Raw genomic sequence first — 27,613 nt, 5'->3', positions numbered from 1 at the left:
TGTTCTGGGTGACTACTCCTTCAGGAAATATCTCAGTTTCCCAAATTGGAATCCCTGCCATGTACAACTGCCAGACAATTCTTCTCTCCTAAGTCATCGACTATTTCAGAGAATTTCTAGACTTCCTGTGATGTCATGCTTTTTAGTGGTTTCTTTCTGATCCATTCCACACATGGTAACAAGAGTTATCTTTTTGAATAGCTCAAGTCCCTTGGTCCCCTTCTTCTCAAAACCCAGCATTTATTTATAAAATCCACCCTGGGTCCGAATTTGGGATTAAAATCCCTGTTTCTGGACAGCCCGAGTAGGGCTTACTGTGTAGTCTTTCATTCTCCCTCCCTCCCTGACCAATATACAACTTGTGGGACTCACCGATGCCTGAGGCGGGTATGGTCATAGTATCGACAAACGGACCGTGTCCCACAGGTATCAGCCCAGAAGACACAGGCAGTGTCAATAGCAATACCATGGATCACGGGGCTGGGCATCCAGGCTGTGAGAGAAAACGTGGGTTATATAAGCGGGATTCAGACCTATGGGGACCTGCTGCTCCTCTCCAGGGCTGATGGGGGCTATGAGTATACACATTCCAAGCCACTGATCAGAGAGGACAGGGGTGAGATTTCTAGGGTATTATTACAGGATAAGATACCAGACACTGAGGTCCATTATCGAACTAAACTGCCGAGCATTCAAACTCTGCTTCAGAGATTGTAACTCCAATAGGCTGGCCACGTCGTTCGAATGCAAAACATACACTTGCCAAAAAGACTGTTTTATAGAGAACTCACACAGGGCAAGCATTCACAAAGTGGTCAGAAGAAGCGATACAAGGACACTCTCAAGGTCTCTCTTAAGAACTTTGGGATTGATTGTGTGACATAGGAGACTGGCACAGGACCGCCCAGCATGGCATGCCCACATCAGAAAAGGTGCTGTGCTCTATGAGCAAAGCAGAATTGAAATAGCTCAAGAGAAAAGCAAGATGCGCAGACTTAGAGAAGCCGCCCCAGATGTTCACATGGACTATTTGTGCCCGAGCTGTGGTGGAGCATTCTGAGCTCATGTTGGTGTGATCGACCACAGTTGGGTACATTCAAACTTGACTCTAGCACAGTGATGTAATTTTGGTCCTCTTTAAGAATGAAGGCCAACAACCACCAACATTGAGGGAAGGCCTTCTCAGATTTGGGGGGCTCCCTGAAGGCAGGGACTTTGTTCCTCCCTGGAGCCAGGGGCTCCTTGAGTGCAGGGACTGTGTCTCCCCCTCAGACCAGAGGCTCTGTGAGGGCAGGGCCTATGTCTTCCCCTAAGACTAGGAGGCTCTCTAAGGGCTGGGCCTCACTCTAGGCCTACAAGCAGTGATGAGCAAGTATTCTCTGACTCCCTTCAGTAAATGGAAGTCAGTGGGAAGAATTTCAGTTAGATATTATTCCAGTAAGTGTTGGGAGACATTGGATATTTTACCAAGAGACATAGTGTAGATGCCTTCTCTGGAATATATTAAGGAAAGCATCTTTGTGGAATAGAAGCCACCCTGTCTGAGGTAGAGGGTATTTAATAATCATAACTACCCACTTCTACCTATGATTGCAGGTATCCAGAATACCTGGAATACATACTGGGGGCCTATCCCTGCCCAGTTCTCTATGCATTAGGCCTAGAAAGAAGCAGGCTGTGAATGCTGCCCTTCCCTTGTTCCTGCTGGAAGCTGATCTCCATAGGTGAGCCCAGAGTGAAGCAGGCACTGGGGGCTGTTCTCCCATTCAGACTTGCAACCAATCCAGGGACTTGGGGTTATCTTTCATGGGAAAGAGGATGGGAGTCAGGTGGGACACACCAGCATCCAGCCAAAAGGGCAAAAAGTCCTTACCATCTGGCCACTGTGCTCTCCAAACCCTCAGCCATTTCCATATGATCTACCAAGGACCCCCAGGCCCTTCCATCCACCTTGCAGCTGGATTCTCCTATGTATAGTGTTTTTCCCACTTAGAATTCACTGACACCAAGGACTGCCTTGTTTTTCTTTTTCTATCTCTAGCATTCAGCACAGAGCCTGACACCTTGTAAGCACTCAATACTTTCCCCCCCATTCATATTTATAGACGCTTAAGGCTGGAAGGGATCTTAGAGACCACCTCATCTAACCCCTTCCTTAACAGATGATGAGACCATCAGAGGAGCATCATGGATTCAGTGTTGGAATCTCTGAGGTCATGGAGTCCAACCTCCTCATTTTACAGATGAGAAACCTGAGCCCCTGAGAAGTGAAGTGATTTGTTCAAGGTTGCCTAGCTGGCAAATGGCAGAGCTAGGATTTGAACCCAAGACCTTTGTCTTTAAATCCAGTTTCCTTTCCATTGTCCCATACTGCTTGCAACTTGCCTAGGGTCACACAGCAAGCAAGTAGCAGAGATCTGAATCTAGGCTGTGTGATGCCAAATCCAGGCTTTTTCCCATGATACCAGACTTCCTGCCTTCTCTTCCTTGAAGTGTCAGCCACTTCCTCTATGGGGCCACCCATGATCTCTCCTCCCCCAATCCCACCACTGTAGGAAGTGATCATTTCTGTCCCCTCATTACATTCCAATGTAGATCATTCATAGTTGGGCCCATGGTATATTCCCTGAGTAAAATATGAGCTCTTTGAGGGCAGAGTTCACATTATTTTTCTGGTTTGTAGCCTCATTGTCATGAATAGGTGCTTAATAAAGATTTGTTGAATTGAGTTTGCTCTTATTTCTAAGATATCTACCTCTCTGTGAGGTAGCTAGAACAAGTAATAACTAAACTTATTTTATAGATGAGGCAACTGAGGCCAAGAGGAAAGAAATGAGATATTTAGGGTCTTGTAATGAGTGGGTGGCAGGGCCAGGACAAGGATATGGGAATCCTGACTCTCTGGCTATTGTTACATATTGCTACCTTTCTCAATTAGATGAGCTCTTGGGATTCTGAGAAGTCTAGGAGTCTATAACACCTTGGGCCCCCCAAATACTGATTAGAATACTATGTATATGTCTCCCCCTCTACATTGTTCCTCCTTCACTTTCTTTTCCCACTTCTTCTCCTCTCCCTTCCTACTCCATAACCAATCCCACCCCACCCCAGTTTTTATTTTTACCTAAAACTCTCTGCAACATGAACTGCATTCCAACAGCCAAAGACTTATCTTCATTCTTCACCCCCCTACAAACCAAATGCATCAGATGAGTCAGAGGGACTGGGAAGGTTTATCTTGCAGGAGAGAAAACTTAGGGGGAGCATGGTAACTACTTTTAGGTTTTTGAAGGGCTATCACAAAGAAGAGAGATGAAACTTATTCTGCTTGGTCTTGGGGGTGGGGGGAAGAGTAAGAGTAATTGGTGGAAGTTGTAGTGAGGCAGTTTTTAGCTTCATATATGAAAAAAGCTTCATTACAATTAGAGCCATCCAGAAGTGAGAGGTGGTGGCTTTGCCCTCACCAGAGCACTTCTTGAGCACAAGTTGGATGATTGCTAGCATGGGGTAGTTTCAAGGAGGCGCTTGTTTTAGGATGGGCTTGGAGTAGATGCCCTCTAATTCTGAGATTCTATGACCCTCCTACTCGGTCCTGATCATTGGGTGACCCTCTCCCTACCCACCGCTATGGAAAACTTAGGAATTGAGAAACCTACAGATGTAGGATCATAGATCTAGAGCTGGATAGGACCTCAACAGGAAATCTAGTCCTTATTTTATAAATGAGGAAAACGAGGCCCCCATGGAGGCCAAAGTTGTCCAGGAATTTAATTTGTTCACCAGTTCATTCATTAACTCATTCATCAGTTTTTTCATGTAGAGATGCATTCATTGATTCTTCAATTCATCCATCTGATTAAATCATTCATTCATCAATGACTTCATAGATTCATTCATGTGATTTGTGATCTGAATCCTTATTGTGGGCCTCCCATTGCTGGGTAGTAATCAGGAAAGAAATGATGTGCCCATTAACTGATAGCCCATTTCCTTATCTAATATAACAATGTCAGTTTCCATTTCTAGAAAGCTTTAGGGTTTATGAAGTACTTTCCTCAAAGCAACAGGGAGGTAGCAAATGCAAGGATCATTATGCTCTCTTTACAGATAAAGAAACTGAGGCTTTGAGAAGTTAAATGACTTATCCAAGTTCAAATGGCTAGGAAGTATCAAAGTTAGGACTTGAACTCAGATCTTTTACCTCCAGATTCAGACCTCTTCTCACTATACTATATGTTTCATCAAATTCTCTTCCAACAGACATTTCTGTTACCTTAGCTCACGATCTCAAAATGTGGGGTTGCTTCCACTCAATAAGCTATATATCACCCCTTGCATTCATTGTTGCTTTTGTTGTAACATGTGTGACTTCCCCATCACACAGTGTCACATCCCCCCAACCTGAGGGATGCCACAGTCTAACTAGGTGTGTGTGCCATTACCTTAGAATGAGCATGAAGGAGGGTGTGTGAGTGATACTGCCCATGGCCCCTCCAAGACTGATGAAGAGGATGAAGGGAAGCAACAGGTGACTACAGGATGATTCACAGGAACCAGACGTGACAGAACTATCCTTAACTCCCGAAATGAGGCACCTGCAGTTGGTGTAGGTGATCTAGAAAAGAAAAGGAGAGTCCTGGGGATGAGAGAGAGAAAGGTATGGGGGAGTCCTGGTACACCTGGATGAAGGATTCTGCATCGGCCCTCATGCTCTTGCTGTACCACATCAGCTTTACAGGGTACCAGGCCTTCCTTGAAGCTTTTCCATTGGATCTTTTCCTTGGTCCCTTGTACTCCTTACTAAACATCCCAGATCTGTGAATCCCACCCAACCATGACTCCCAGAACCCCCTGGTCATTTTTTTTTGTCCCTGATACTGCTGCACTTAGAGACATGCTTCTCTCCACCCCTCTACCCCATTATCTTGTTCCTTCCTTTGTCACTACTACCATAATTGGATGACTGGCTCCAGGTCCCATTTCCTTCTGTCCCTTCTCTTCACTGTCTCCACATGTACTAAGACTCAAGAGTGGATTTTTTAGAGTTCATTCACAAGGGACAAAGGAATGTTCAATTCAGAAATAATACACCAAGGGGAGGGCAGAAAACAGATGTGGACAAAAGGAAGTTATCTACTTTCAGACCACTTGGTCCTTATATATTCTAACCTAATCCTTAACTCATTCCCATGGAATATAGCCTGACCCATGATCCTTTCCAGGTTAGGAGGTCACAGAATCACAGACTACCCAAGGGTCCTCAGAGGGCATCCACCGCAACCTGAACAAGAATCCTCTACAAGGTCCTTGACAAACAGTCACAGTCCATCAGGTCCAAATCCCTTTTTCAGGTGATAGCCCTTTGCATACTTGAAGGTCCATGTTCAGCTCCCTCTTCACAGCCCAAGACAAGAATAGCCTCTTCCTTCCAAGACGTGCCCAAATGCAAGTTGCATTCAGCTACTCAGCTTCTCTAGATTTAACTCAGGGGTCTAACCTGGGGGTGGGGTTAGGTCCTTTCTAGGTCCTTGGCTGCTTCCATTTGACTGAGTCCAAGTTCTACAGAACAAAACCTTTTATTAAGGGGATTTGTGCTGTGAAGTTTGGATTCATCAAAGGGCTGCACTTGGGGACCCAAAGGGCCACATGTGGCCTCGAGGTTGCAGGTTCCCCACCCCTGGTCTAATCTAAAGTCCTAATTCAACAATTAACTAAGTGATCTGTTGTACCATCTCAGGCTACATCTCTACATCAAGATAACTGGAAGTCCACCAGATTGCAAAGCAGGTTTGTGGTACCCCACTCATAGTATTACATAAGCACTTAACTAATGAGCTATCCCCTCCTCCAACCAAAGTGAGGGAGAGATAAACAGAGCCATTTTGTATCTTCCTGTCTCCAAAATTCAGATTAATTTGATACCATCTCTCCCTACAAAGGCTTAAGACAAATACAGCATTGTTCATCACATCATCCAAAGGCCTCTAGTATCTCATCTCATCTCATCTCATCTCATCTCATCTCATCTCATCTCATCTCATCTCATCTCATCTCATCTCATCTCATCTCATCTCATCTCATCTCATCTCATTTCTCTCTCTCTCTCTCTCTCTCTCTCTCTCTCTCTCTCTCTCTCTCTCTCTCTCTCCTCCCTCCCTCCCTCCAGGCAAAGATTCACCTGAGCAGTAATTTTAACTAAAACATCCATGTCAAGTAGTCACCAAGCCTCTTTTTGAATGCTTCCAGGAATGAGGAGCTCATTACCTTTCAAGGCAGCTCATTCTTTTGAATGGCTCTGATTGATACAGAAACTATTTTTTTTTCTTCCATTGAGCCCAGATCTGCCTCTCTAATATTTCCAGTCCCTCTGGGATTAGCAGAACAAAGCCAATCACTTTTCCACCTGACAGCTCTCTAAATACTTGAAGACAGTATTTTATCCTCAAATTCAAGTACTTGAAGAAAGGAGGCTCGCCCTGCCTCCCTCTTAGTTACTCAGGATGCATCTTTTGCATCAGCTAGGCCAATTTCTTTCCTTACCATCTTCACTCCTTTTCTACAATTTTATCCATTCTTCAAGGCCTAGCTTAAGCTCTAGCTTCTCTTGGAAGCCTTTACTGGCCACTCTTACCTAACTGGTTTCTTCTTCCTCCAGACTTCTATCAATCTATACTCCCACTTTGAGAATCAGATGCTAGGACTCCACATGCCCCTGGGTTAACAAAGGGTGGACCACTGAAATATGAGCCCAAGCAGGTTTTACTATTCTAGGGAGGTTTTAAGTAGTATAGTTCTGCCAATAGATCATCTACTTTCTGACAGTCAGCTTATCTTAATGTCATCAGAGCATAGATTTAGAGCTAGAAGGGACCTTAGAGGCCCCCAACTCCAACTTCCTTATTTTATAGATGAGGAAACTGAGGTACAGAGGTTAAGTGATTTATCCAAGTTCACATAACTAGTAAGTGTCTGCGGTGGGATTTGAACCCAGGGCTTCCTGACTCCAAATCTAGCTCTCTATCCACTATTCCATACTGCCCTTATAGCACGTACAGAGAGGTTCATCACCAGAAGCCTGGCCCATTTGGCAGTGAATTCTGTGTCCATAGAAATTCATGAAACAAAGAAAAATACAAAATGGTCCACAGTCCTTTGTAGCTGCCTTCTTTCTGCAGTGGCAGTAGCAGAACAGAAAAGGATTACTGGATGGCACAGAAGATAGAGGACTGGGCATGAAATCAGGGACACGTCTACTAGCTGTGTGACCCTCATCAAGTCATTTGACCTCTCTCCGCCTCAGTTTCCACATCTGTAAAATGGGGATAATAGCACCTACCTCCCAGGGTTGTTGTAAAGAATCCAGAACTATACTTCTTGAAAGTTTTTAATTTGGTAGAACTAGCCTGGATTTATATTCCAGTGGCACAGCCCTTGTTAATATAGGTAGAACACTCTATAAACCTTAAAGTACTATATATATGCTAGCTTTCATCATCATCATCATCACCGTTGTCGTTGTCATCATCATGATCAAAGAGGGGCATAGAGTGCTAAGAATCACACAATTTTTAGACCATCTCTAAACACCAGCTTATCTATTGGTGTTCCACTAGTGATATTCGTGTCCTTTGGCCAATGAAAAAATGTTCTACTAGAGGAACTGAAGCCTATCAATTTGACATCTTTACTATGATTAAGCCAGAAGACCACAGGAAGTCGCAGCTACAAGGAAGGATGGCTCACAGGTTCTTCTTAGACAAGAAAATAAAGGAATTGGCAGAGCTAGTCTTATTGTTCATCCAAAGGCAAGAAGAAAAACATTTCCAAGAATGCTTGGTCATCTTGTATTGCAGTGACCTTGTCAAATGTTTGTAAAAATGCCACCATGGAGATAATGGCAGCTTCGGTGCCAGCGTCTGTTATAGGGGATGATGGAAGTAGAGAAGCTCTAAGAAGAACTCAATAAGGTCCTCCTTATTAAATCAATTTCTATTTTAACATGTTTAGTGACTTCAGTGGGAAGGATAGACATAAGGGAGAAAAGCAAAAAATATTGGAAAACATGATCCCAATAAAGGGAGATACAAGAGCTGCTAAAGATTTATCAAAGTGATCTCTCTCTCTCTCTCTCTTTCTCTCTCTCTCTCTCTCTCTCTCTCTCTCTCTCTCTCCTTCCCCCTCTCTGCTTTTCTCTTTCCTCCCTTCTTTCTTCTCTCTCTTTCCCATTTCTCTCTCTTTAGAAATATATATATAAATATACACATATATGTATGTATATATATATCTATCTATCTATCTATCTATATATATATATATATATATATATATATATAAGTGCAAACACATACATACACACGTGTGTGTGTCAAATGCAGACTTTATCTAAGAAGAGTTTTGACATATGGGGAAACTAAGACCCAGAGTGGGTAATTGCTTGAAAGAGGTAAATATCAAAACACACACACATACACACACACACACATACACTATCACACACACTAAATGCACAGAATCCTAGAATGTGAGAACTGGAAAGTACCTTACAATGTAGAATGTCTGAGCTAGATGGAACCTAGAATATTGGAGCTGGATTATAAATCTCATAAAGTGCAACCCTGTGATTTTATAAGCCCATTTAACATTGCAACAGGTATCAAAACACAACAGTAATAACCTCTTTCCCTGAGGTGGGAGTTAGCTTTTGCCCTGACTTTGTCCCTTAATTTCTGTGTGACTTTAAATAAGTCTGTAAAATGAAGAAATTGGTTTAGATCAAGGGTTCTTAACCTGGTGTCTGTGAGTTTGTTTTTTAAATACTTTGATAACCATATTTCAATATAATTGGTTTCCTCTGTAATCTTATATATATTTCATTTTATGTGTTAGATAAAAATAATTTTGAGAAAGGGTCCCTGGGCTCCACCAGACTGCCTAAGGGGTTGATACACACACACACACACACACACACACACACACACACACACACACACACACACACACACACACACACGCAGAGTGATGAATAATCCCTAAAGTAGTCAATGTCTCCAGGCTCTCCCTATTCTAAGTCCCATCATCCTTGGATCTTCTCTTGGAGACAAACCAGGAATGACCTCTCCTGGACTGGACAGTATGAGAACCAGTCAAGGTCAGTTCCTGGCTATTCTGAAACACATCCTCGGCAAATTCTGCCTCTCTGTAAACAAAGAAACGGTTTATTGTTCTCTGTCAGAACAATGAAACAGTATATTTCAATCCTGTAATTGCTTACATACAATGTGGCCACCACAACATGAAGAGATTCTAGAGTCTAAAGCCAGAGGGCCCCATCTGGTCCAATCTAGTCCAATTAGTCTTGAGCATAACTAGTCTGATCTCCCTCTTTTTACAGTTGAGGAAGCTGAGGTCAGAAAAGTCACATGATTTGCCCAAAGTAATACAGACAATAAGTGCCAGAGGCTGCATTTGGACCAGTCTTCTGATGCTAAAGTCTATAGTTTTTCCATCCTAACATGCTGCCTCAAGATTCAGATAGAATGTAGCTAAAAATCTCTGAAGAAGTGTCCTAGGTTAACTACAATGCCTCCTGGAGGTTTCCCAGAAGTTAGGCTTAGATACACTATAGCAATTTGAATATTTTAAAAATAGCTATGGTAGAAGGTGAAGATTCTTGCACTTGGGTCCCAGAAATCTGGCTCGGAATTCTGCTCCCAGACTTACTCGCTATGTAACTCTGGACAAATAACTTAATTATTAGACTATGAGCTCCTTGAGGGTGGAGACTGAATTTTCCTTTCTTTGTAAAACCAAAATATCAAAGTATCCCAGCACCTGGCACAGTAGGAGCATTATTCATAAATGTTTATCAACTTTAACATCTTAACTGCAACAAATGGCAAGACTGAAAAGGGCCAAATTCTGTAACCAGAGAAGAAAACAATGTTGCCAATTAAAAAAAAAAGAAAGGAAGTACACAACAGAGTCTGAAAACTATAGGCCAGTCAGTTTGACTTTAATTCATAGAAAAATTCTAGAATGTTTTATATATTAAAAGGATGTTTAGTAAATCTCTAGATCACAAAGAAATAGTACGACTTCATTTGTAATAGATCATGCTAGACTAACCTCTATTTTTTTTCTTCTTTTGACTGAGTTCTCAGGGAATGCCATTGGTATAGTTTACCTAAACTTCAGTACAACATTGGACAAAGCCTCATAAGTTATCCTTGTAGAGAAAATGGAGAGACTTTGGCTATGTGATAACACAATTAGGAGGATTTAGAATGGGTTCCATGACAATATTCAAAGAGCAGTCACTGATAGTTCTATTTAACTTTGGAAAGAGGTCTCTAGTGGAATGCCTCAGGGATCAGTGGTTGCCCCTGTGCTGTTTAACATTTTTATCAATGACTTGGATGCAGACACAAACAGCATACTTATTCAGTTGCCAGATGACACAATCACTGCTGGGGGAGGGGTACCTAGAACTTGATGACAAGTCAGGATCCAAAGAGCTCTCAAAGGGCTAGAAAGTTGGGTAATGAGATGAAATGCAATAGGATTGATTGTAAAGTCATACACTTGGGCTTGGAAAACCAACTTGATAAAATATAAGATGGGGGAGACCTGGCTAGTGAGCATTAGTCTAAAAACAGCTGAGAGTTTTAGTGGATGGCAAGCTTGATGAGAGCCAGCAGCTATATGGAAGCCATGAAAGCTGAGGAGTTCTTGAGTTGCTCTAAGGAGCATAGTGAACTGTGCTAGGGAGATGATGGTCCCTGCTGTCCTCTGCCCTGGCTGGCCAGACCTGCAGTGCTACGTTCAGTTCTGGGGACCACATTTTAGAAAGGGCACTGATAAACTGGAGATAAGCATCCAGAGACGGACAGCAAGGATGGCAAAGGACCTTCAGAGCAGATGTCAGCAAGCCCCTCTATTCATGCCAGCTCTGATCATCATACATGGCTCCGCTGAAAGAACTAAGGATAGTTAACCTGCAGAAGAGGAGTCTTAGGGGGACATGATAGCCGTCTGTAAGTATTTGAAGATCTCAAATATGGAAGAAGAATTAGGTTTGTTCTATCTTGCCTTCTAAGGCAGATCTGGGTGCGGTGGTTGCTGGAAATAGTGGAAGAAGGATCAGCTTTGATATTAGGAATAGCATGAAAAATGAGAGCTGTTCCAAAGTGGACTAGGCCACCTCGACTGGTAGTGGAAGACCCCCAGGATTGGAGGTCTTCAAGAAAAGGTTGGCTGAGCACTTGTCATTCTGTTCAGCTATGTGGTGGACTAGGTGACCTCTGAGGTCTCTCCTAATTCTAAGATTCTGTGAATGAACTCTACTCCCCCACCCCCATCCCAAGGCCTCCCCCTGACTCAGCTGTTAGCATTGAAGGTGAGAATGGAAGAAGGAGAGATCATTAAAGGGACTCACTGAGACTTGACCTGCACCTGGATCCCCCTTCATCCCTGTGCAGCCAGCCTGACAGGGGGTGAGGTACTCAGTGCGGTTCCAGGTGTCACACACAGGGTTGAAGTCACTCTTGGAGCAGGAACACTTCTGGGTACAGTTTAGGAAGTCTTCTTTTTCAAGAAGAGAGCTGGGAAGAAAACAAGGTCACCCAATCAGCTTTTCCCTCATGGTAACTGCTCCCTCCCCTCCCACCAATGTCTTTCTATCTGTCCTAAACCAATCATGATGTTTCCCAAAGAGTAATAACCTCAGGAATCCTGATACTTTTTCTAGACTCAACTATAAAAATGGGGATTCAGTATTCAATTAACGCTGAGAATAATATTATTGGTATTGGCATTGTATTCTGTCAAGTTACTAACAGTTACAGAGTCCTGTGCTTGGAGCCGAAGGAGATGCAACATTTAACTGAGATACAATCACCCCCTTTAGGAAGCAGCCAGAGCAGCCCCCAACTTGGGGAAGGTATCATCATTTTTTAATAATTTTGAATCCTGGATGGCCAAGTGGATCTTTTTGCATGTCCCCCATCAAAATAACTCTCTGCTTAGCTCCATAATTGAAAGCCACTCCTTGCTGAGATGATATGTACCAGCCACGCCGAGCTAGAGCCAGCTACTCTGCAGCTCAAACTGCCATAGCTGCAACAACCTTCTCAGATACAAATTTCTCTAGGGTTTTTACAGATGAAGCAATTGAGGCCCCAAAAGGTTAAATGCCTTTGCCCTGGGTCATAAAATGTCAGAGCTAGAAGGGACCTTAAATGATACTAATTAAATAAGTGACATTTATAAGGGACTTTAAGATTTGCAGAGCATATCATACATACAAGATCTCACTGAATCATCAGAACAGTTTTGTGAGGTAAGTACTTCATATAGTATCTCTATTTTACAGGTAAGGAAACTGAAACTTGAAGATGTTAAGTGACTTGCCCAGGATCATGCAGCCTTGCTAATGTCAAATACAGGAACTGAACCCCAATCTCTCCTGACTCCAAGTCAAGTGTTCTTTCCACTACACCCCAACCCACTGTCTCTTAGAGATGATCTAGTATAAGCCGTTCATTTCATAGGAAGTTAATGACTGAGAGACAATGTCAAGGATGCAGTAGAATTTAAGTCTTTTGAAGTAAATGACTGGTTTAGGGGATCTTGGCAGTGGGTCTTTGTGTGTGGCTAGCACAATACCTGACATACAAGAGATGCTTAATACTTATTGAATTGAGTTGAGGTTTGGCTAGAACTCAGGTCTCCTGACCCCCTGAGGCTCCTGGAAACTCACTGAGGGATCCAGCATGAGGCATAATTAGAGTCTGTATACTGGAGGACCAGGTGAGCCCTTTGTGGGCACAGTTCTAGGGTAGGTACTGTGAGGGAGCAAGGGAGGGAGGAGGCATGTCTCTGCCATCAGGGAATCTCTGGGCTGAGGTGGAAGGCATAGCCCCTGCCCTCAGGGAGCTTCTGGTTTGAAAGACAGATGGGATTTCTGTTTTCAGAGATTCCCTAGTCAGAGATGATGAGATTCTGCCCCCAAAGTAGCTCTGAGTTTGAGAACTGGTGAGAAACAGCCCCTGTCCTCAGTGAATTCCTCATTTGAGTCCAGGATCTGAAGGAGAGGTAAGAACTGCACCCAGGACATGGATGTAAAATAGAAAAAAAATGAAGGAGAGAATACAACATAAATAATCTACAAGCTCTGAAGGAATGCTCAGTGAAGGAATAAGTAAAGCTAGTAAGGTTAATCAAGGAAAACTTCCTGGAGGAGGTGGTTTAGAAGGCAAATACATAGAGGGGCAGAAGAGAAAGGAGGAGTATGTATGTCACTGGGGAATCTGGATGGTAATGAGGGTGGGAGGAAGCCCTGGGGCTGGAGGGAAGGCAGGTAAGCAAAATCTCTATCATAGGGACAGAAGTATAAGGTGGCAGATTTCTGCTTCTTATAAGGAAGAACTTCCTAACATTTAGAATTGTCTCCCAGTGGGACAAGCTCCTTCATAAGGTTTTGAACTTTCTGCCATGGGAGTTATTTAAATACTTTATGAAGCCCCTGTTATAGACTGGCCCCAATGCTCAGGGTCATAGGGAAGGAAGGAGGAGGAGGAGGAGGAAGAGGAAGAGACAAAGAAGGACAAGAAAAAGGAGGAAGAGGAGGAGGTGGAAGAGGAGATACAACCTCTGTCTCTCAAAGGCTTGGTATGGTATTCAAGTACTCAAAGATCAGTCATGATTTAAAGAGTGATTATTCTTGTTCTTCTTGTCCCACAGAGAAGAGCTGGGAACAGTGAGTAGAAGTTACAGGGAAGCACATTCTAGCCCAAGAGAAGGAAAAACTTGTAGTTCAAAACTATAATAGGCTACCTCATGAGGTAGTGTTCAAGCACTGGCTAGGTGACTGGCTGTTGTTGGGGATGTTGCAAAGGAGAGTCATGCTTGAGGTAGGGGTTAGATGAGTTCCTAAGGTGACTTCCAACTCTGAAACTCCCAGAAATTCTGAGGAACTCAAAGAGTTTGGGATGAGGGCTAGGTAGAGGCCAGGTTGGGAAACCCAGATTCTCCAAGATGGCCAGTGATCTGTGGGGTAAAAGAGGGAGGGGGCCAAGCAACAAACAAGTACAGGAAGTTGGGATGATGATGAGGGTGATAATGGATGATGGGCAATGAATGATGATGATTTTTGGCACCTGAGGAAAATTCAGTTGAGCCAAATTGGGAGGTGGAGGCTAAAGATGCCATTCCTAGGTTGAGGTAGAATAGAGACAGAGGTTATGGGAACTGAGAAGGTTGAGGAACCAGGAGGCCAGGGCATCTGAAGAAGGTGGAGACTGGAGAAGAGAAACCATGAGCCAGGTGCTGAACTTGTTGGAGAAGAGAATAGGTAACCTGCAGGTCATAGGCGATGGCTACAAGGTCCCAGACATGACAGCGAGAGCTTTAAAGGAGGAAAGATTTAGAGGGATTGTTGACTGTTGATGGCAGTGGGAGACTCTGGAATGGCAAGTGAGGCTTATGTCAACTCCTCCTCCTGGCCTGGTGTCAGGGGTTTGAAAATGAAAGAGCAGCTAGCTTTGGAGAAGGTGCCAAGAGTGTGGGGGCTTCAGAAGAAGGCTTCAATGAGCACAAGAAGATAGAAGGCATATGAGATGAAGGGGAATTTGTTAACAATAGATGAGAGCTCCAGAAGGCCCAGTGGAAATGGAGAGGAGAGGAAGAGAGAGAGACTGAGGAGGACAGCTGTTGAGGGCTGCCTTCTATACTGTCTTCTCCTCCTCCTGCTCCAGTTCCATGCTGATGGAGGTTATAGGTCCCCAGGCCAGGTAGGGAAGGGGAGGAGTACAATGGCCATGGGACTTCGGGGTGGTGTGAGGGAGCAGGCCAATTGAGTGGGCAGTGGCCCTGACCAGATGTCCAACACCTGGAGCAAACCCTGGCCACCCTCTGTTCATCCCAGTTCTGATCGTATCTCTGATTCCTACAGAACCTCAATGTTCACAAAGTACAGTCATTCTTTGAAAAGTGTCATGCAAGTCTTAGTGTACCCCATTTTCCAGACAAGAAAATAGAGGTTTAGAGATGTTTGTCTAAAGTCACATGGATAAGAAGCAGGAAATCCAGAGATTAAAACCCTGGTTCTGGTCTCCAAATTCAGTGTCTTTTGTCCTTCCCAAGTGACAGGCGTCCTGGGAGGGCAGATGGGGTCAAGCCAGGTCCTGGGGTCAAAGTGGAGGTGAACTACTACCATCCTGTTGTTATGACACTCATATAGGGGAGGAAGTAGGGAAGGTAGAGACCAAAAATCCTAGCACAGAGCCTTCTTTCCCTTGAGAAAAAAACAAAACAAAACAAAAACTGTTGATGTGTCTAAAACTGTCTTGGCATGTCTGACACAAGGGGTGGGAGCAGAGGCTGGAAAAACTTGGCTGCCACTTTCTGTGTAGTGGGACCAGAGCCAGGTGGCATTGGACAAGGGGATGCTGCCCAGCGAAGGGGAGTTTTCCAGAGCAAACTTTGCCAGGGCTTCCAAAAGCGGGGCCAAGGACTTGAGAATCTGGCTTCCAATGAGAGAGGAAGTGCAATGAAATGGGGTGAAACTGGCTTTGGGGCTAGAGGAGTGAGGGTTTTATCTTGGTAATGCTCCCTGTGAACCTAGGCAAATAAATCTCATCTTTTCTCTGGGCCTCAGTTTCCTCTGAAAAATGAGGGGCTTAGACTAAATGATCTATAAAGTATTTTTTTACTTCAAAATTCTCTGATCCGTGGTCATACACATCATCCTTATGGGTTGTGGTAGTCCCTAAGGATATATAGAGTCCAGGATATCCAAAGGCAGGGGAGGAAACTGACACATCCCTGGAGGAGTCTGGGGATAGGTGTCACAGTCAGTCAGTCAACACATGTGGATGGACTGACGTTCTCAGCTTTGGCACCACTGGATACAGAGAGGAAGCCTAATGAACACTATCTTTGCCTGCAGAAGGGATATTTTCTGTGAAAGAGAGGGAAGGGGAAGTCCAGTACTGGTCAATAGAGAAAGAAGAGCCTCTTGGAGGGTTCCAGAAGGGGATGTTGAACAAATATGAAAACTAAAACTTACACAAAATAAGGGAAGACAAAATACTTAACATTTAAAGTAATTTTATGTCCTGTGTCCTCCCTGGGACTGGGGGAGGGAGGCGCAGGGGTGAGAGGGTTGGTCCTCAAGTTCAGAGGCCGTGTTTCTCATCTAAGACTAGAGAATCCTGGAGGGCAAGGGTCATACCTGCCTCCCTCCTCTCAGTCATGAGCACCTCCCACTGGACCAGTATTAGAGAATTGGGCTTAACACACAATAGATCCACAATTAGTCCAAATACTTGACTGGTTAGGGTAGAAGGAGAAAACAGTAGAATGAAGATCCTAAGGGGAAGGAGCCAGGCTGGGGCTTCTATTTCTATGTACAGTACTTTGGGCAGCTAGGTGGAGCAGTGGACAGAATGCTGAGCCTGGAGTCAGGAAGACCTGAGTTCAAATTATGCCTCAGACACTTACTAGCTGTGTGACCCTGGGCAAGTCACTTAATCCTGTTTGTCTCAGTTTCCTCATCTGTAAAATAAGCTGGAGAAGTACATGGCAAACCACACCAGTATCTTTGCCAAGAAGACCCCAAATGGGTGAAAAAGAGTCAGACATGACTGAAAATGAACAACAGTAATTCTATTTTTATCAGGGTTCCAAACTCTTGATTAGGGGCACACTGAAGGGAGGAAGGATGACAGTGGGTGGGGACAGAGCCTGAAAAGCAGCCAGAGAATTGTAAAGGCCAAAGGGGACCATAAGTATGACCTTGGGTCAGTCACTTGCCCTCCTTTCTGTAAAATTAGGCAACTGGACGAGAAGATCCCTGAGGTTATCACTAATTCTCTTTATATGTTCTAACATTCCATGCTCTTCTATAAAACTCCTAGCACTGATAATCTATGTTCTAGGGGTTTTTCAACTCTGACATTTTATGTTCTATATTCCAAGGTCCTTCTTAGCTCTAATATTCTATATTCTATGTTCTAAGGCCTCTTACTGCTTTTATGTTCTGTGTTCCAAGGTTCTTTGAAGTTTTGGCATTCCTTGATTCTAGGGTCAGGGTCAGGGATGTTTGGGAAATTCTGTTCTGATATCAGAGTCAAATGTGAGCCAACAAAGGGGGCCCCCAAGGGATATGGAATCTTTCTGGAGAAGACAGAAATGTTAATAACTTCACCAGCTGTCTCAACAACTTTCAAGTGCCCTAGAAGATATACTGGAGACAAAGTAGTGGGAGGGGAAGGGGAGGAAGGGTGGAAGGGAGGTTGCTGAGGATTAAGTTGCCTGGAAATGGTGAAATAGAAGGGACAACTTGGTCCTCTGTGGTGAAGCAGAAGGCTGGGGTGGGACGGGGGGCTGGCGGTGATCTCTTCCTGCTCCCTTAGGAACAAGAGCCCCTCAGCATGATCAGGCCCAAGGCCTTTAAACTCCGAGTTCTCACTCTGGTACGATTGGAGGGGAGCGTTGAGACCAGTGTCCTGACCCAATCCCCAAATCTAGAATACTACTTCTCCTGCCACACAAAAGCTTTTCTCCTTTTCTAAGTGGGGAGTTTCAGTGGAGATTTCATAGCCCCAAGTGGAGCTGAAGCCCATTTACCTAGGGCTTCCTCTCTGTCAGTCAGCTAGCATTTAAGAGGCTAAAAAAATGCCCCAAATAGTTCCTACTCTCAAGAGGGCTCAGACTAATAGGGGGAGGGGAACCACATGCAAACAGGTACAAACAAGATAGATTCAGGACAAATTGGAAATACTCTCAGAGGGAAGGTGCCAGCATTCAGGGGACCAGGAAAGACTTCTTACAGGGATTTGAAGGAAGCTAGGAGGCAGAGTGCTGAATGCCTCTTCTGCCTATGGCATGTTCTCTGTTCTAACGGTCCACCTTCTCTCTCATTTCTGCCTGTGCCATCACCGTTCACGGATGTGAATGGCCCGTATATGAAATCTTGGGGCTGTTTGTTGTTTTTTGCTTCTCCTCTGTCTCTCAGTCAGCAAGTCCCATTAATTCTACGCTGGCAATTCCTTTTGCATTTGTCCTCTCCTTTTTATTCTGACTCTGCCCCCACCCCCGATCTTGGCCCTGATCAGCCCTTGGACTAATGCAAGAGCCTCTAAGCTCCCCTCTGAACATCCACTCTTTTTTCCCCCCTTTCATGCTACACACACAACCAGACTAATCTTTATGCAGAGATCTGGTTACAGTCACTCCTCTGCTCTTGTGTACCAAGTTACAATCATAAGATCAAGCTTTTGATAAGATAATAAATTTAGAGCTGAAAGGGACCCTGGAGGCTAGTTTGTCCTGTCCCCTCATTTTACAGATGAGGAAACTGAGGCACAAAAAGGTTAAATGACTTGCTTAAACCACACAGGTGGCAGGACTGGAATTCAAACTCAATTCTAATGATGAAATCTAGTATTCATTCAAATCCCTATGGATGGAGGCCTGGGATTCAAGGTCTCCATACTTTAGCTATCTTTCTAGCCTCACGTCTATGTGCTCTGTGCTCTAGTCAAACTGGATGACTTTCTTTGACTCCCATCTTTCCCTCCCTTTCCCCCCACCCCATCCCCATCACCTTCTGGGAGTTCTAGCCTCACTGCCTTCACCCATACTATCTTAGAACACCCTCTCACTATGTATCATCTATCTCTTAAAAATATAACTCACATGTTACCTCCTCCAGGAGGCTTCCCCTGATCACTAGGTTAGTAATGGACTAAACTTTGTATCTCCCTCATACCCAGCACAGGGCTCTGCACACAGTAGGCACTTAATAAATAACAGTTGAATATTATGGTCCCTTCTACCCCTAATATTCTCTAAGTACTGTTTCTTGTACTTTCAGGGCAAGTTCTCTGGATTTTACAAAGTGATCACTCAGTGATATGGATGACAGTGATCCCTGCTAGTATTTGAATAAGAGAGGGATAGAGGAGAGGCCGCCACCACCATCACCAAGGCTCTCTTTCCTTTCCCAGGTAAGGAACACTTGTAAACCTCTACTCACTCTCTCAAAGCTCCCAACCTAGTCAGAATCTGTCATTAGAAGAATAGTATTTGCTTATCTGGTTGTAGCTAATTTTAACTTGTCTCTACCATAACGGTGTAATGGTATTGACAAACATTTACTACCCCTTGGTATATGTTTTCATGGATGCCTTCTGGAGACAATATCCCTTCTTTTATGGCCTAAACTAGGGATTCTCTTGGAGAAGGAAATGACAAATCATTCTAGTATCTTTGCCAAGAAAACCCCAAAATGGGGTCATGAAAAGTTGCATGTGACTGAAATGACTGAACTACAAAAGGGATTCTCTAATTGGAGAAATTTCAGATCTAGTAGAAGGCTAGGACTAGTGGAGAGATTTTGAGGGCAAGTAACATCTTGTGGGGCTCCTCATTTCCTGCTTCATGGATTACCACCTTGGCCTATGCCAAAGATCTCTTTTCTTACTCACCTGGGCCCGTAGACATTGGCGATAGGGTGGGTGGGGCAGCCCATGAAGAAGAGTGGCAGACCAAATACTACACAGATGAGGCCCCCTGTGATACCAACAGCTGCACAGCGTGTGGGGCCCAAGTGGAGGCGATGAACCAGGATTCCCCCGGTCATGATGCCCACTATGGCTGCAGGAATGCTGATACTACCAATGAGCAGGTTGGCGAAGGAGGCTGTGACAGAGAACTGGCGCTCCAGGAACTTAGGCAGAAAGGTGGCCATCCCAGCCACCATGGAGGACATGTTGACCTGGGCCAGGACCACAAGGAGGAAGATGGGGTGGCGCAGATTCCGTAGTAGCACTTGGGGGAAGACTGTCAGGGAGAGAAAGAGAAGATCAGATCAGAGTCATTCCTGCATGGACAGTATGAGGAAGGGACGTCAGAAAATAGATGAGCAGTATTAGAAGGGACTTAAGAACAAATAATCTTACAGCCAGAAGGAACTTTAGAATGTGGAACACAAGACATCCCTACTAGAAGAAAAAAGAATGTTGGAACTAAAACTAAAAGGGTCTTTAGAACATGGGATTCATCCACTTCTTTGACAAACATTGGTAAGTATTAGGGCCTAAAGTACCATACTGGGCATTCAACTGAGACACAAAAGTTTAGATTGGAGTCTAGTAGGAGGATAAGGAAGAAAAATAGATGTTAGAACTGGGGGGAATCTTAGAAAATGCCATAGAATGGTAGGGGTGGAAGGGCCCTTAGAACATATATTCATTCACTAAGCAAATATGTATTAAGTACCTATTACAAAGACACTAGGGATACACAGTTTAGACAGAATTCTGTGTTCTAAGGTCCCTTCCAACTCTCAGTCAGACAGTACCTGAGGGGAGCCTTAGGAGAAGCCAAGGGTTCTGATTGGAAGAGGCGAGAAGTGAGTGCATTCCAGGATACAAAGACAGGAAGTAGAACGTCCAGCTCAAAGAATAGCACACCTGCCAGTTATGCTGGAATGTCAGGAGCATGAAGGGGAATAATGTATAATGTCTGGAAGGGTCAGCTGGAGGCAAATGCTCTCTCTCTCTTTCCTCTGATTTGCTTCCTCTAATTCCATTCATCCTTCAAGGCCTAGCTCCAGCCTGCTATCCACTAAGAAGCCTTCTCTGATTCCAGCCTACCTCCATTCCTACTTCCTCTAGCCCTTATTGCTTGGGCTCATCATTCGGCGTCTACCATGAACTATTCCCTAGTCCCTACAAGGACACTCTAAAGGTCTCTCTGAAGAACTTCGGAATCAATTGTGAGACATTGGAGACACTGGCACAGGACCACCCAGTATGGTGTGCCTGCATTAAAGAAGGCACTGTGCCCTAAGAGTGAAGCAGAATTACAGTAGCTCAAAAGAAACGTGAGGTACGCAAACTTAGAGACATCTCTACCCCAAATGGTAGAGCCTTCAGAGCTTGTATTGGTCTGATCAGCCACTGTTCGTTGACCTCACCCTTGTGATGTTGTTTTGGTCCTCTTCAAGGATGAAGGACAGCTATTCCCTAGTGTTATTTAGAAGATAGAACATCGACTGTAAGAGCTGGAAGGGAAGTCAGAAAATAGATGAGCAGTACTAGAAGGGACTTAAGAACAAATAATCTTACAGCCAGAAGGAACTTTAGAATGTGGAACACAAGACATCCCTACTAGAAGAAAAAAGAATGTTGGAACTAAAACTAAAAGGGTCTTTAGAACATGGGATTCATCCACTTCTTTGACAAACATTGGTAAGTATTAGGGCCTAAAGTACCATACTGGGCATTCAACTGAGACACAAAAGTTTAGATTGGAGTCTAGTAGGAGGATAAGGAAGAAAAATAGATGTTAGAACTGGGAGGAATCTTAGAAAATGCCATAGAATGGTAGGGGTGGAAGGGCCCTTAGAACATATATTCATTCACTAAGCAAATATGTATTAAGTACCTATTACAAAGACACTAGGGATACACAGTTTAGACAGAATTCTGTGTTCTAAGGTCCCTTCCAACTCTCAGTCAGACAGTATGCATTTGTTGAGCAACTACTGTGTGCAAAGCACTGTGCTAAATGCTAAGGATACAAAGAAAGGCAGAGGGCAAAAGGGAATCCCTGTCCTCAAGAAGTTCAGTCCAAGGGGCAGTTAGGTGGTTCAGTGGCTACAAAACCAGCCCTGAAGTCAGGAGGACCTGAGTTTGAATCTGACCTCAGACCAAACACTTGCCACTTACTAGCTGTGTGACCCTGGGCGAGTCACTTAACCCCAATTGCCTAAAAATTAAAAAAAAAGTTTAGTCCAACGGGGGAGGCAACATACTGATATTCTTTGTTCTATTGTGCCTTTGAGATCTGATATTTTATGTTCTGTGGTTCAGAAAAATAGAATCTCAGAGCTGCGTGGGACCTCAGAGGTCATCTAGTCCCACCTGCGCCTGTACATAAACCCTCTCTGTGACATCCCCAGTGAGTGGTCATTCAACCACCACTTGAAGACCTAGAGTGAAGAGGCATGCCTAGATCCCAAGGCAGCTCATTTCACTGTTAGCTCTAATTGCTAGAGTTTTTCCTTAGGCAGAACTTCATTTCTCCTAGTTCTTTTCTCTTGGGTCAAGCAGAACAACTTTAATCCTTTTAAGATTTAAGCCACAATTCTAGCTTATCTATATTTCTTCAGGTGCTGACTCTTTTATCCTATGTGTAAACTATCCCTCAAAGCTTTGTTTCATCTGCGAATCATGCAAGCATATTATCTATGCCTCTATCCAAATCCTTGGTCAAAATGTTGAACACCCAGGGCTGAGGGTTTGAGAATAGACCATAGAAAATCTCTCTCTCTCTTCCCTTCCTTTTCCCTCCCCTCCCCTCCCCTCTCCTTATCTCTCCTCTCCTCTTTTCTCCTCTCCTTACCTCTCCTCTCCTTACCTCTCCTCTCCTTACCTCTCCTCTCCTCACCTTTCCTCTCCTCTCCTGTTTCTCTCATTCTGTTTCTTTCTCTTTCTCTCATTCTCTATCTCTGTTGCTCTCTCTTTCTCTCTTCACTCCAACTCATTAGAGGCTAGAAAGAACACTATATTTAGAATCAGGGCACTTTGGCACTTCCTACCTGTGTGACCTTAAGCAAATCCTTTAACTTCTCCAGACCTTAGGAACCTCGCCTGTAAAATGAGGGGGAGGATGGATGAAATGAATTTGGAGGTACTTTCTGGCTCTAAAGCTATGGTCCTCTGCCTACTTCTAGGGTCTGGTTATTCAGTCAGTTATGAATACATCTAACTGTACTACTGTCTAGCCCATGCCTTATCTTGTCCAGAAGGATAGTATGAGAACCTTTGTCAACTGCTTTGTTGAATTTGGGATATTTGGTGAATCTGTTTTAAGTTGCCAATTTCTCGCCTAGTGCTAAGATTCTATGTCCTATTTTTTAAGGTTCCTCCTAGCTCTGACATCCTCTACCCTATGATCTGAGGTCCCTTACAGCCCTGGCATTACATGGTTCCATGATGGCAGAACATGAAGTACTTGGCTCTGTCTGCAACAAGATTTACTTCACATGTGTCAATTCCGGGTTGTTCAGCTCTGAAGAGAGTGACTGAATTATGCTGGGAAATGGTGTTTTCTAGAGAAGCTCTGCAAGGGTGAAGCAGCTGGGATGGTTTGAAGCTGATGACAAGTGAAGGCAGGAATATGGACCATGACCATTAATAGGACCCTGGTAGAATGAGGGAAGGTTACCTTCTTCCCACAGCTAAGGACATGTGATGTTCTCTAAGTGAGTCTGACCTAGTCTCCCACTGCCTCCACCATGAATTACCATCATCAGAAGAGAATACTACTCCAACTGGAAGACCATATGGCCTGCCTCTAAGTGACCAGCCAGGAAGTCAGGCCAGGGAGTTGTCTCCCATGGAGCCAAGAAAATAAATACAAACAGTCCCCTATTATAAAGTAGATGGATGAGTATGGAATTCCCCCCCTCAGTGTTCCTCATCCCAAACACTCTGTCCCTTCCTGGCCTTACACCCTTAGCCGTACAAACAGACAGCACAGTTGTAAATAGTCAGAACTGGGAGGGAACTTGGAGATCATCTGTAACATTCTTGTCTCACAAATTGGAATAGCTGAGGGGGAGGGGTGGCACGAAACATCAGAGCAAGAAGAAACTTTAGCACATAAAATGTTAGCACATAGAAAGCAAGCTGGAAGGGGCCTCCTATACAGCATTAATCACTAACTTCCTCATTTGCCGGAAGGAAACTAAAGGGCAGAGCAGGGAAATGACCTAACCAAGCTCATGAGGCAAGCTGCCTAGAAATGCTTCATGCAACAGAGAGAACTTGTGACAGAGTTGAGCTTAGAACCCAGGGCTCCTGACACTCAGGACTGAGTCTTTTCCCTGCACATGGGAGTCTGCAAAGCAACTGGCTAAGTTTTCCAAAGTCACCTTCTCCAAGAAGCCTCTTGGATTAACCCTACCTTGTTCAGATCCCTTCCCTTCTTTTCACTGTAGACTCAGTCTTCCCTATGAGATTTGAATCCGTACTTAATTGGAATCATATTGTAAGTAATCTTACAAAATGTATGTGCATGGCAGATCCCAAGTAGACTTGTAGGTTATCTGGGTTCAGGGGCTATATCTCCCCACCAGACTAGAGCATATCTGAGGTCAGGGATTGTATGTTCCCCCCATCCTAGACTGAGGGCTCATTGAGGTTATGAGCTGGGCCTCACCCTCACACCAGGAGTCCTTAACAGTAGTAGGCACATGTTTTCCTCAGACTAGAGGCTGCCTGAGGGCAGAGTCAGGTCTTCCTCCTCCATCTATCTCCCCAGTCCATAGAAGGGGTGCTCAAGGCCCCTGAGACTCAGCTGAAGCCTAGAGTCAATGGTAACACTGGTCCACTGGACAAAAGACCTTGTGGTCAGGGATACTTTGGCCTCCATGACTTGCATGTGGAAAGAGAAACCACAAAACACAATTTGGCTGAGGGCATTGGCTCAAAGAACCAATTTCAGCTACTGACCCCAGCTTCTCTCTGGCTTTTTGCCCCTGTTGTGATTAATAAGCGTGTTATTGTTTCAAAGTAATCATTTCTTCTGGTCATCAAGATTCCTATGGTCTCCAAGGTCCAGCAATGCATCCTTTTGCTTCTAAGCACCATTCCATATGTAGCCTCATAGGCGTCCATCTGCTAGCATTTACACATCATTTTAGGTTGGCAGAGTGCTTTACAAGTGTTATTTCATATGACCTTCACAGCAATCCTGTGGTTTAGGTGCTATTTTTATTCCTATTTTATGGATGAGGAAACTGAGTCTGAAAGAAGTGACTTGCCCAGAGTCTCACAGGTAAAAAGTATCTGAGGTCACATTTGAACTCAAGTCTTCCTGACTCAAAGGTCAACACTCAACCGTACCATCTACATAATACCATCCTCAGATTACAGTGTATACATAGCCTGGCATTGGTTTCAACTAGCCTCTGATGGTTTCTTATATCTAAGTTTTAACTACTCCCAAACTGGGAGCCACTTGAAATCAGGAACTCTAGAATATAGACATGTCAGAGCCAGAAGGGGACTCAAGAACATGGCACATATAAGAGCTAGGAGAAAACAGAATAAATAACACAATGTCTGAGCTGCGTGTGGCCTTAAAACATAGCTGTGTTGTGCCCCATTGTTGGGGCAGCTAGGTGGCACAGTGGATAGAGCACCAGCCCTGGAGTCAGGAGGACCTGTGTTCAAATCTGGCCTCAGACACTTGATACTTACTAGCTGTGGGACTCAGGGCAAGTCACTTAACCCCAACTGCCTCACACACCAAAAAAGAACATAGAATGTTGGCACCCAAGGAGGCCTCATAACCAACACAAGTCACAGAAAATCAAAGCTAGAAGGATCTTCTGGGGAATTTGAAAGGTAGACTATAGAACAAAGAGCATCAGAGCTGGAAGGGCCCTAATAGGAACCATCCAATCCAGTTCTCTCACTTACAGGGGAGGAAACTGAAGGCCAAAAAGGGAAGATGAATTGGCCAAGTCCATAGGGCAAGTTACTGGCTAAGGAAGAGCTGGAACCTCAGTCTTCCATATCTTTTCATTAAACCACCTTGCCTTACCATTTTCCCCTATATCCTTCACAGAGTCCAGCACAAGGCTGCGCATAGCTAACTCTCCATTCAACAGTCTGTATCTTATCCTTGGGGCAATGAGAAGCCAATGAAGGTTATTGAGCAAGGGAATGGAATTATTTAGACCTGTTCCATAGAAAGATTATTTTGTCAGCAGTTTGAAGGATGGGTTGGAGAAAGGAGACACTGGAGGTAGAGAGACTAGTGGGGGAGCTCTTACAGTAGCCCAGATGAAGTGGTTGGCAACAGGGAGGGCAAACGAGGAGAGAGATTTGAGAGATATTGTGGATGTCAGATAGATAGGACTTTGCAATGCACTGGACATGGAGGATCAGGGAGAAGGAAGAGGTAAAGATGTAGGACATGGACCTTTGGGGGTCAGGGAGGTATTACAAAGGGGCCATGAAAACAGAAGTAAACAAACATCACTATGTCTTACACATATGTTTTTTTTAAATCACCTTTTAAAAGTTTTCTTTCTTATTCTCCCAGGGTGCAATGAATAGAGTGCTGAGCATGGAGTCAGGAAGTTCTGAGTTCAAATCCAGCCTCAGACACTAGCTGCATGACCCTGGGCAAGCCAACCTCTGCTTACCTCAGTTTCTTCATGTGTAAAATGGAGGTAATAATAGCACCTACCTCCCCATGGTTGTTGTGAGGATCAAATAAGAAAATAATTATAAAATGAGCTTAGCACAATGCCTGACACATAATAGGTGCTATATAAATGTTAGTTATTATTGGGCCACAAAAGACTTGTCCAACTGAATTATTACTACTCACTTCTGGTGAGTCATGGTAAAATGATTCTTCCAGTATAGAGGCAGCATTGTACAGTGGACAAAATGATGAATTTCAAGAGAGAGACAGAGACAGAAAGAGAGAGAGAAACATTTCCATTTACAAAGTAGAATAGAAAAAGCGGGTTATATGTGAAATCATGAATCTCCTTTATATATCGGTTGCTTTACCAAAAAAAAAGTATGCAATAAATTCAACATACTGTTGTGTATTACTCTTTTTAAAAGATATCTAGATGTTCTTGTGAGGAAGATAAAAGGACAGTTCTTTCCAAAGCATGGCTTTATATCATCGTGAACTTTTGTGATCACTAGATGCACCAACAGAGCCACTCTTACCATGTGAGGCTCTGCCAGATCTGGCTTTCAGAATGATGTCTCATATTGGAAAAGGTTGGGAGCCACCACTCTTTAGAATCAATGGTTTGATTGGCTACTGCCCATTTGTTCTTTGTTTTTGTGACTGTGTTCCCCACCTCTTCCCATTCCACCATTCTATGTTGTCCAGTCATCTCTATTTCCCTTTGCCAGAGCTGGCATCTGAATCTGACTGATCCCTGATGGGCAAAAGGGATACTTACTTTTTAAAAAAATTAATAAATTTATTTTTAGTTTTCAACATTCGCTTTAATGAGATTTTGAGTTTAAAATTTTCCCCCCTCCCTCCCCCTTCTCCAAGACAGCATGCAATCTGATATAGGCTATACATGTACAGTTATATTAGACATATTTCCACATTAGTCATGTTGTGAAAGAAGAATCAGAACCAAAGGGAAAAACCACGAGAAAGAAAAACCAACAACAAAAAAGAAAATAGTCTGTTTTGCTCTGCATTCAGACTCCACAGCTCTTTCTCTGGGTGTGGATGGCATTTTCCATCCTGAGTCTTTTGGAATTGTCTTGGATCATTGCAGGGATACTTACTTTTGATGAACTGTATCACAGTAAGGTCTGGGGCAATCTGAGCCTCTCCATCCTTTTCTTTCTCTGGGGAGTTCCTTGTCCCCTGCTTGTTGAGAGAGCTCTCTCCCTATAAAGAAGCATAAAGGGATTGTCAAGGGGAGTGCCGGGTACTTTTCCTTTAGCATTCTCCATCTGGGGCTGGCCATGTTTTCAAAGGGGATGGAGCATGAGGGAATGGAAGGGATGGTGCAAATGGGACGGTAACAACAAGGACA

The 27,613-nt window shown here is 44.0% G+C and overlaps 1 protein-coding gene across 6 annotated transcripts in view; it reads right to left on the bottom strand.

The window, feature by feature from the left end:
- Positions 1–27,613, bottom strand: part of SLCO2B1 (solute carrier organic anion transporter family member 2B1) — a 94,851-nt gene that overhangs the window by 9,090 nt on the left and 58,148 nt on the right. For all 6 annotated transcript variants that reach the window (XM_020989555.2, XM_078156914.1, XM_020989554.2 and 3 more), the window contains 6 exons: positions 27,360–27,465; positions 19,491–19,845; positions 11,435–11,600; positions 4,443–4,615; positions 3,125–3,189; positions 373–493 (listed from right to left, as the gene is read on the bottom strand). In XM_020989555.2, the coding sequence (XP_020845214.1) occupies positions 373–493; positions 3,125–3,189; positions 4,443–4,615; positions 11,435–11,600; positions 19,491–19,845; positions 27,360–27,465 (986 nt within the window). The remainder of the gene's footprint in view (positions 1–372; positions 494–3,124; positions 3,190–4,442; positions 4,616–11,434; positions 11,601–19,490; positions 19,846–27,359; positions 27,466–27,613) is intronic.

The sequence above is a fragment of the Phascolarctos cinereus genome, unplaced genomic scaffold, assembly GCF_003287225.1.
Source record: "Phascolarctos cinereus isolate Bilbo 61053 unplaced genomic scaffold, phaCin_HiC Scaffold_726;HRSCAF=1367, whole genome shotgun sequence".
In the NCBI taxonomy this organism is placed as follows: Eukaryota; Metazoa; Chordata; class Mammalia; order Diprotodontia; family Phascolarctidae; genus Phascolarctos; species Phascolarctos cinereus.
This window is presented reverse-complemented; position numbering and strand designations above follow the sequence as displayed.